This window comes from Macrosteles quadrilineatus, unplaced genomic scaffold, assembly GCF_028750875.1.
Source record: "Macrosteles quadrilineatus isolate MER2022 unplaced genomic scaffold, UCM_ALF_1.0 Scaffold_5__1_contigs__length_97177068, whole genome shotgun sequence".
In the NCBI taxonomy this organism is placed as follows: domain Eukaryota; kingdom Metazoa; phylum Arthropoda; class Insecta; order Hemiptera; family Cicadellidae; genus Macrosteles; species Macrosteles quadrilineatus.
In genome coordinates, this window is record NW_026542598.1 from 92,085,893 (window position 1) to 92,097,190 (window position 11,298).

General features: G+C 35.3%; 1 protein-coding gene across 1 annotated transcript; it reads right to left on the reverse strand.

The window, feature by feature from the left end:
* Window positions 1–809: 809 nt before the first annotated feature.
* Window positions 810–7,155, reverse strand: LOC128995193 (U6 snRNA-associated Sm-like protein LSm2). The gene is made up of 4 exons (XM_054420128.1): window positions 7,034–7,155; window positions 3,202–3,269; window positions 1,938–2,028; window positions 810–1,052 (listed from the first exon to the last, which is right to left on the reverse strand). The coding sequence occupies exons 1-4, from the start codon at window positions 7,034–7,036 to the stop codon at window positions 927–929; spliced, it is 288 nt and encodes a 95-aa protein (XP_054276103.1). The 5' UTR covers window positions 7,037–7,155; the 3' UTR covers window positions 810–926.
* Window positions 7,156–11,298: the final 4,143 nt, after the last annotated feature.

The following is an 11,298-nucleotide window of genomic DNA, read 5'->3' on the forward strand; positions in this document are numbered from 1 at the left end:
TTTAGGCGAAGAAATCTCTCCACTGATTAGCTACCACAGCTGACGTTTGTGAACAGTCAATTAGCTACAATAACCATGAGCAAAAAAATTGTAGAGGAACTTTCCCTCAAGCCTCCTATATTTTGTGAACACAGTATAGGCACATACATTAATAAAGCCTTTATTATCCAACTTTTAGTGATATCCCTGTGACGGCTAGCACATAAGACTCTCGTACGCCCCTTGCTCCATCCCCCACCCCACCATTAACAATATTATTTCTTTTAATCAAACTACAATTGCCAGTAGTAAAAACAATATGATATCATTTAAGCATATCAAACACTACATAATTTAATTCAGATTGACTGAAGTTCGCTATTGTAGCTAATATTACGGAACGCCGTGGACAGTGGCTGAACCCTAGCTGCACCGCATGTAGGCATATGGTAAAAAGACCGAACAGTGCTGCGAGTGCCATGACGTCAGTGTAGTGGTTACGAAATTGCGCGCGCACACATGAACCAGTGCAGCCAACAAAATCTGAATATTCTGCATGACTCGCTCTTGCTATGGATGTGCTCAACGGTTTTTATATCATCTAAACATTATAAACTATCTAAGAAACTGAACTAACCTCAACCAGTTGTTATTACCATAATGCTACAACACAGCACACAACACAACAATGCTTTGACAAATTATTACTGGCCAAACAAAAGTTACACTGCGCAAAATACTCTACTACCGAAGTGTTAAACAACCAAATGATAGATGCTTTTCTACATTAAAACTCTTAATTTGGATTGGACCAATAAAACCCCGTTAAGTAGGTATTGAAATTAAAATGCTTTTTTACTTCTCAATATGAGGGATACATAGCACACTATAGTACAACAACTTAAGTTATTTTAAAAACTTAAAAGGTAAAATATAGTAAAACAAAGTTATCTTGAAGGTACAGCAGCTTCTTTTCGTGCTGCATCTTGAAGGAGTTGTGTGTCAACCTCATCAGCAGGAAGCTGTACGTATCGGACTACAGAGCCTCGGATAAAACAGTTCTTGGTAGATATCTGGAAAAAGATAACAGTCAACAATGAGCTACTAACTGGGCTTAATACAATAAGAGAACCCCTTTGAACCATTGGAAGATCACAGACCAAAGCAGTTTCTGTGAAAAAGAGGCGGGAACCTCAGAAAGGTGCTACTTAAGCCTTAGGAGATAAAAGCAATGGTTTTCCCAACTGTTAGGCTTTGCGCCAAAAGCTTAGGTTGTGGGATTGAGCAGGGGTGATACAAAAGATCAAAAGGTAGAAGTAGCTGGGATTACTCCCCCCCCCCTTCAAATAAGAGCAATCGCAAAAGAAGTACTATACAGAGGCTAAATTTTACACAATTTGAAACTCAGGACGTTACCGCGGCCACCGTCATTCTCTACGATTCACCTGTAATCCAAAATCAACTAGTTAGAGAATCAACATATCAAACTTATCAAGAAACTCAAGTTTAACAAGCTGAAGGCTCCAAAACAGAATGTGTTAAAAGCACACATGTAACTAATGTGCACTGAGATGAGGTTGTTCTAATTCAATCACACAAACGTGAACCATTTATCTATGTTTTTAAATGATTTACGGCCGAAACAGATCAAGCAACTAATTGACAATGTGCTGTAGTATGTAATCCTAGTTCAAAATCGTTCACTGATGCATTGTCAGATGCTACTACCTACTGCCTTTGTCATGACAAGCGGATCTGGTCAAAACGTAGGCAAAATGTTTTATGTGTGACAAGAAAGGCTCGTCAAACCGCCGTGAAGGGTTAATTAATAATGGTGGGCAAAATTTGTACCATAAACTTTATACAAAGGCCTAATGTATATAGAAATCACTACAAATATCTTATAATAGATGATGTATTTAGATCCATAGTTAATGCCAGTATAAAGGTGAAGGTACCATGTGGGGATACTTGTCTGGATCCGTGACGCTGATATCTGTGAGCTTGATGTTGAGGTACTGGTCCACCGAGTGTAGGGTGCCGCATATACTGTGGAATAAAATAACTCTGTTAAATTACATCATAAAACATTAGTCCGAGATGGCTCTACATCTACTCTACACAGGTTATCAATGAAACAACAAACATTAACACTACGTTAAGACCAAGTTTGGGGTGTGTTAGTGACCATGGAAGCATTATTTCAAAAAGCGGATATTGTTTGTTTAAGAGGTTTAATTTTTTCCCCATTTTTCACTGAATATAGTTTACCAATAGAGCAGTTGGGAAAATAGCGGCCGGTGACCAATACTCGCCATTCAACTAAAAAAATAAACTTTTTAGATTTTGAAATTTTTGATTTTTTTTAGTATAGGTTGCCATTTTCCAGCAGTCAAGGAAAATGGGGGGCGGCGACCTATACTCGCCATTCGACCTCATAGGGTTAATAGTATCATTTCCTTTGGATATCCAGAGTGAATAGGCTAGGTTTCACCACACACTCTTCTTTGTCACTTTGATTTATGAAAACAATCCAACAAGGAAACGCTGTCTTACTTACCGGACAGATACATCATGCTCAATGGTTAAACTTACAAAAATAATCAGTATAAAATATCAGCGGCCCCTAGGCACATGTGAACTTGGCCGTAAGCGTCATTTCAGACTTTTAACACCTTGAGTAATATGGTAACGAGTGTTACTGCCATTGCGGGAGACGACCACGGTATCACTGAGATTGAAAAGTATGGTCATGAGTACTATTGCAATCTCAGGAAACTATCACGGTTTTGCGGAAACTACAAGCTGTATCAACAAGTGTTGCTGCGATCGTAAGGTATGGCCATGGATATCACTGCAATCGCGAAAAAAGGATCATGTTATCGCCGAAATTGCAAGCTGTATCAACAAGTGTTGCCGTAAATGCGGAAAACTAACTTATTACACAGTGTTGCCAAGAGAGGCCACATGTGTTAATGTGATTGCAAAAAGATTATCATTAGCCTATAGCCTACTGGCTTTCTGCGGGACAGAAAAAATCCGCTTGTGGCCCGTCCGGGTTATAGGTTGGAAGCCCCTTGAGCACGGCGATGACCAGTCTTTCATGAATGGGCAACAGACCCCATAAACCAAAGATTTTTAAAAAATAATACTAATTCAACCTACCATTAAACCTAAAAAAATAACCTAAATGCCTTATTACACTTAAGGTCTAGTATTTACCTGAGATCATTTTTCAACTCCACGACAACATCCTTTCCAACCAAGGATTTGAAAAATGAATAGAAAAGCTGAAACAAAAACATAAAATCGGATAAGTTTAAAACCTTATTTGGCATGCTAGACTACATTTTCTAATTTTCACCCTAACTGTAGCTCTCTTTTTATATTAGGCCTACTTTTTGTATTGTCCAGTGGTCAAAAACTTGCCCAAAAATATGTAATGTACAAACTTCTCTATTTTCACCCCATGCTGTAAATAAAACATGTGATTGAAATTTCTTCCATTTGTTTTGATTTTCTGTTCATATTTTGTTGTTATTTCGTCACCAGCATGGCAACCCATGTGGCTCATATTAACTTGTTTATAATTTTTAAATTCATTTTTCGTGTGTATGAGTCAGTTGAGCCTATTTCAATTTATAAAGGGATTCTGCACATCTACAAAAAATATCTTTCTAGTAGTATGCGTTAATTTTTCCCAACAATGCACACGAGTTAAAAAAAAAGGTTTTAAAGAAACACACTTGCCTATTGGTGTTTTCCTTCTACACAGACAAGTCTAAATCAGCCTAAGAGGAATTTGTACAACCAGGCTGTTAAATAGTCAAATATAACGATCCTTATGCCGCTATGTTATCTCATCTACACTTTCTCACAAACTATTCTTGGAATACCACCAGGCTCTATAGGCTAACATTTTTCCGGAGAAGGTACAAAAATGAACATCTCCTCCTTTACGGCAGTTATCTGGGACAACCTAGCAAAAAGGCCACTGTACTTGCTGGACGAGCTTAGTAAAAAACCCCTAGGAATAATTAGAGAACCCCAAGCCTAATACGGACATGTATTACCATGTTTTAGTTTCCTCATTTAGTCTAAGTAATTTAAATGAAACTCTTTTTCTATACAACTTATGGAGGCCTATGTTTTTAAATCCATGATGCAATATATCCGTGATTGTAACTCATCGATGAAGGAGACAAGTAGGCCTATCAATGAAATAACCAGTATCAAGGCTAGCATTATACAAAAACCGGCACGTAAGACTTAGGTAAACAGGAGCCTAAACTTATAGAGAAGTAAGTTAAGACATCAATTAGCCTATCTAACTTACATTTTTTTTACAGCAGCAGCAAGCTATATAATTTAAGGCCACATTGTCAGAGCTGCGATTAGCGATACTAGCTGCGATCCTGGCTGTTTAGATAATACTGTACTGACGTACTCTCTTAATGGATTAATGGGCCTCTGTTTACGTTGAAGCTGGACTGTTAACCGCTCTTGGGTCCCAACCATCGATGAGAGCCAACAATAATTACATACCGGTAGTCCTTTTTCTCAGCTAGTAACTTATTACGATTCCCAACATGGACGCAGATAAATTAATCCCTAGGCCCTAATATAGGCCTAAAAAGTTTTTACGAGACAAGCATTATGGGACAAGTGTGATAAAAATCACCCAAATAGATTAGTTTTGGACAAGTTATGAATCTGCAGAGTTAAATCGCTTGAGAATTGAATACAAATACAGTACCTAATGATCTGATGGATAGATGTATAACTGAATAAATTAAGTTATTCCTAATATTTTACACCCTTAGCCTATTAAATGAACATTGTATTTGATGCTAAAATTAAGCTTGCTATTCTGCAGAATCTACAAACTCATTTTCAACAAATCAGGAACTAACAAATCAACTTTTCAGTGCGAGTGTTGCAGCTCAGACTTCAACAGCCAATTAGAGCAGAGTGCTACTCTCCACTACTACATAGCATCCCTGCTCTCATTGTTGCTACGATCTTTTATCGCAGCTCCGACATGAACACGGCTGCCTAAATCAGGCCAAAAATGTCACCGTGCCTTTCACTGTAGATAGCCTATCCTTGTACCGTAAGTTGGCACCATAGACTTGGAAGTCATATGTTTTAACTAACTGCAATCCCACCTCCCTTTATTTTATGAGTAACTTAGGAATTAACTTCAACCTACACATAATACTGTACACAGTAACGAAGTAGGCGGTAATTATTGCGACGAAGACCATGGGAACCTATATAGATTTATATATCACCAGAAACTAGATTTTTAGCTGAAAATAACGGTGCAAAAATGTTTTCGCGCTCACAAATATTAACAAGGTTACGGATTTTTTTAAGTTTTATTTACCTTTGTAAGTCTACTGACTAGTCTATTTTAATTGACAATATTTCCTCACTAGAAACTTGATATTTTAACTATCAACTTTATGTAAATAATTTACATAAATTTGATAGTTAAAGTATCAAGTTTCTAGTGAGGAATATCACTTACAATTATTGTAAGAGATTTCAAGGAAATATAAGACTCACACTAACAATCAATAGGTTAATTAATGCAACTTATTAATTTCAGCATAATGAACGTTCGGGAAACAAGATAGCTAAGCTGTACGCAGCTTACTTACTTAAGTGAAATGGTTAGTGGCGGATGATGGATTTGATCATGATGGATTTGACAAAGTCCAGTTCCAGTAGGCCTAATCCAATCCACTCCACCAAATAGGCCATCATTAATACCTTAATACCTTAGTACCATCTCTTCGTTTTTGACCAGGTTTACCGGATTAACTGTGTCAGTTTTCTTAATATTATATCAAATAGCAAAATAAAATGTTCTTGTCATATTTCAAAAGAAAAAAATAATTTTATGTACAAATATGTCAACTCACAAACTTGGTGGGTGAATTAGGGTTTATTGTTACTTTAACCATGTAGCTTTTATGTTATGCCCTTTTAAATCCTTGCGGCAAGCATTTTTGAAATCATTATTTCGTTGTGTTTAACACACTATTTTAATGGCACAACAACTGCCTGTGTGTAATATAAATTATCAACTCAGACTCGGTTCACTATAACCTACACTTTACCTTCCTAATCTAACCTAACTTCAAAACACTCAAGTTAATACAGTCACGAATCCGCATAAGCCCGACTTGCCTAACACACATGCCTAAATAAAATCATTCTGAAATAGGCCTAAGTTATTCAGTGCCGTGTTGTTTTTTAGATGTTTGTAGCACATGTACTTTAAATGACTTGATTGACTTATTTTTATTCTCTTCTCTTCAATTTTTATTTTCATTTTCATTTCAGGTTCAGTACAGTTCTAGGAAGTAACAGTTACCTAGGCCTAGTCCGTTCCGTAATTCCGTAATGTTGCAAGCAGTAGCATACTAGAAGGTAGATAGAGGAAATCAAAACGACAAATTATCTTAAGTAACCTTAGTTAATAGGCCTATTTGTGGCCTCGGAGACATTTTTGCACTGTTATTTCCAGGTAAAAAGTGGGTCTCCTGTTTAATGACTTATAATTAGGCCTAACGTAATATATCAAGTATTTGGAGAGAACATTCCATAGGCTTACAAATAGGTTAGGTCAAAAAACAAAGTACCGGTAAATAAAACTTAAAACAGCCATAAAAAATTTTTACACCATTATTTTCAGCTAAAATTCTAGTTTCTAGTGATATATAAATCTATATAGGCTTAGGTTCCTATGGTCACGTTCGTCGCAATAAATACCAAGTAGGCTATAGCCTACCATCTAGGCCTAACAGTAGCCTAATCCGGATGCAAGATACAACTGGCTGCTAATGACAGGTAGGTTTAGGCCTATTCCTATTACTTTCACATACGTCTGTGTAAAACATCTAACTTACTTCACAACTAAATTTCACTAGAATAAAGAATTAATTTACAAATCTGCAGCAACCAGTGTATATCTAGACTAGGGTTTGGACATCTGCAAAACATTAGGTCATTGTTAAATAATTACTAATCATACGTAACTTACCATGTTTGAAAATTATATTCTTTCACTTTTCAGCAACACTCAGTCAACATTAAGTTTTATAATCTCAATCTGTATAAATAATGGACCGGTTAATTTAACGTTAACCTCAAACGATTACAACAACAATAAAGGAAACGTTTCAACGTTTGACAAACGAAACGAAAAAGAAGAATAATAGAATAGAAATGATCACAGAAGAAGAAAAAGGCAAAGCAGCTACTTTTTTTTAACTGGATAATGTATTGTTCACTGGATAAATGCACAAATGCCTTGGAGTGCTTGGAGAAAACCGAGTCTGGTCATTGATTATGATCTGGAACAAATTTATTCCTTTAAGATTCGATTCTTTTATGGTCCTAACACCTAAGGCTAAAACGTCCCCTAAAAATTAAGCATACTGCTGAAGGAGTCGTCATTCGTCAATTATTGGAAGGGACTTTGTAAGAGATTTGAAATTCAGATTCATAAGGCATATTTGAAACCCAGTTGAGAGAAGCCAAATAATCTATTTAACCTAATAATAATAATAATCTATTTATTTTTTTATAATTTATTATGTATGAACTATATTGAAAACCCAACGTTAAAGTTGTGGCACATGTTAAAATCAAATTCACCGTAGTTGATGAGAGCCACCGACAGGTAGCACTGATCTAAATTACCAATTTCTGTCGAATACGCGATGGTTTTTACTAAGCCAATCTGATATGGAATGACTTATTATGATCTATAGCAACTTTTATGACCCATCAAATATTTCAGCAACGAAAATAAGAATATATAATTTTAGACACTAGTCATTCCGTGATTGGCACACAACTACATTCATTTTTTAAATGGCGACAGCTGGTCCATATAGATGGGATGTCTACTTAGGTAGGCATCCAATAATATTCTGGTATTCAAACATTTTATTGGGTAATTTTAAAACAACGTGGTTAACAATAGAGATACACATGTGTAAATATGTAGCACAATCTTCTTTGTCGATTATCATCACGGCCGCCTTTAACTCCAGGCCGCGGCCTTCGAATTGGCAACGTCACAAGTGGTGTTGTAACAGCCGTTTAGTTTGGCAGCAGCTAATGGTATATTTGTGTATTTACGAAAGCTTGGTTGGACTATGACAATATTGACTCCACTTTAAAAGTACAAAAATTGATTTTCTATTTAAGTTAGTATTGTTTTTGTTTTCAATTCTATATGTTTTATTTTCAATATTTCAATAAATTTATGTTCATAAATTTTAATTTTAATGAATAATACGCGAAATAATGAGCTGGTGTCACCTGTCTACCATGTTATCTTATGGGACGTCTGGTACTAGACAACACCACTTGCGACGAAGTTGCCAATTCTACCAGGCCGCGGCCTGTAGTTAGAGGTGGCCGTGTTATCATACTTGGACCACAGACTAACGAACGTCGAACACAAGGGCGTATGATGTTTTATCTATGGTTAGACTACACTGGATTATAAACTCGTTGTAAACTAGCCCATTCGTCAATCCCCTTTCCTATTAATAAAATCCTTTCAGCCTTAGAATTAATTTCTTTGAAGAGAAGCTATGTTGCCCACTGTAGCTATAAAAAAGACTCCCTTTTAAATTTTTCCATCGACTTTTCAATTTTAATCAGGGATATGGCATCCTTATAAAGCTGAAGAAAACTATTAGATATACTTTTGCCTGGAGCGTGTTTTACTTTTAACCTAACTAAACTCTGTATTGATAAAATATTGAAATTTACTTTAGTACAAGACCAAAGATCCCACCGTGAATTTTACCTTAAAATAAGATAATTTTTTTGAATTTGCATCCGTGCACTCAAATACAACCGGACAATATACCTACCACATATAAAAACAGGCAGACTGTACACGAATATGTTGCCACTTGCTTCAGCTTAAAATGGACACCAAAATGCAGGACTTGAGTTCTGTCTATTGTTCGAAGACCCGATGTTCCGTTCGATTACTGTACATACAATTTTGTAAAACTTATTTTCTCGCATCCTCATTCGTGGTAATGTTTATATACACTATAAAATATATCACTAGAGAAACCACTCCCTTTCTCTCATTCGGTTGCCTATGAATTCTAGAGTCGCCGCGCGCCGCTTGGATGCAGTAGTGTCGTCCATTTCCTCTTCCATTTTGAGTCCATATCCTTCAAACGCAAAGGTAGGTACATACGCGCGCAATTCAAATTATACTTAAGTAATTTTTATTTCGTGTACAATTTACCCGTGTATGGATACAGTCATTTTGTAGAATATATATTTACTGTAATAGAGGGCAAGTTTAAACCTATTATTGTTATGAATTTGGTTTAAAACTATGCTAATTGCGATGTTAGCTATGCTTTTGTAAAATGGTAAACGGATTGTAATAACGTCTATAGTAAATAATGTTGACCTTTAAAATATTTATTTGTGATTATTCATCTTTGTTTAGTTTGTTATAGTTTTAGAATAGGCACGGCCTCTTGCCCACAGATATTTTAAAATGATTAGTCATTTTCAAACTAAGAACATATTATTTATACATTTATATATATATATAACAATTATATATTTTTATATAATAATTATATACATATTTATTGCACAGTTTCCCTGCTTAGTTAAAATCCAAACTCCATCACAGAAGTTTATTTCGTTACTTTTAGTTTAGTGGCTTAAGGACAGCATTACTAATTCTTCCAAAATGTATTTAGTTTTATTATTAATCTATAAGTTAATTATTCTTAATAATTATTTCTACATAAGATTGATTTGATCTACAACGTAATAAAAATATTTTCTTCGTAATTATTACAACTTTGTCTACGCACACAACTCAAAAAATGAGTTTCTAAATGATTTACATGAGTGTTTTTCTCCACTTGTCTTTGCTGCCCACCGCATTTTTTACGTGCCCTAGTTTTGAGCTGATCTCTCGTCCAAGGGAGGGGCGAGTAGCAACCCCCCCCCCCCCCCGCTCTAAGTGGTTGGAAGGGGTGGAAAGGGGGTGAGTTTCTGTATTGATTCAGAGATACACGTGTACTCGTCCGTCGCCCGTGAGGTTTCCTACTTTACCCACATCTTTCCACCTTTGCCAATTTTACAGAAGTTTGGCGCAAACACAACTACTATTCTCATTTACGATTAAACGTATGTTCTGGTTCCAATATAGTAAATTCAATCTGATGTTTAATGAGATGTTAATTTACTTCTACAATTAGGGTCTGTATAAGTCTTTGGCATTTTTAAGTGTTTTGAAAAGGGGCAATGTCAATATTGGCATTGTTAGAGTACTATCTTACGTCAACCTGGTGTTTCTGATAGCATCATTAATTAAGAGAGTGGAACTCAATTGAACATGAATAAGTCAATCAGTGGAACCTAAATAATAAGTCCCTCGATTACAAGTGGCCCTTGATAGTAAGTGCTGTTTTCAGATTTCCGTGATTATATATTACCCAAATAAATGTAATTGTATACATCGATAAGAAGTCAACCTTGATAACAAGTCTTGTTTGATGATATCCAAGATATACTTGCTATCGAGGTTCTTGTAGCATAATGACAAATAAATGGTATTGGCGATCAAAAAATACTCATTAAACGAGTCAGTTTAGAGTAAAATATTGAGGATTAATAGTGAATTACTCTTTCAATCTGTTCTCATATCAATTGTTGCAAAAGAGCTTATTAAAAAAATTCAAACAAATTATAATAGGCTAAAATCTATACATTTTACCAGGAAGAAAGGAAACGAAAAGGACGAGTTTGCTTACCATCTCCCAATTCTATCTCTCCAATCAAAGAGATTGTTTTGAAGATGATTGTGCATGAATATTGAATGGACAATGAATAATAATATGGATAATGAATTTATTTCCTCAAAATATTAATCTATTCAGTAAAGCAATACGAAAATGTTCTAAATTTTGAGTTTTTTGTAGGTAATTTAATAATGATAAGTTGTAAAATGCTCAGTGACATTTATTTGTAAGAAATATTTTCTCCTTAGTACTTTAAAACACACCCTTTTTATGGCTTTATTTGTTCCTGTTTCTATTTGACTAAGTTCCCTCGCCCCTTTAACTTTTACAAAAAACTATCTACTCCTATAGGTTGCCCATTTCATTTAACTATCCTATTAATGATTTACACATAATTTTTATATTAAAAAACACAGTTTGGACTACACAAGGATTGCAGCAACAAAAATAAAAAACACTGAAATTTTAACTGAATAAAAGTAATAAATAGCACACACAG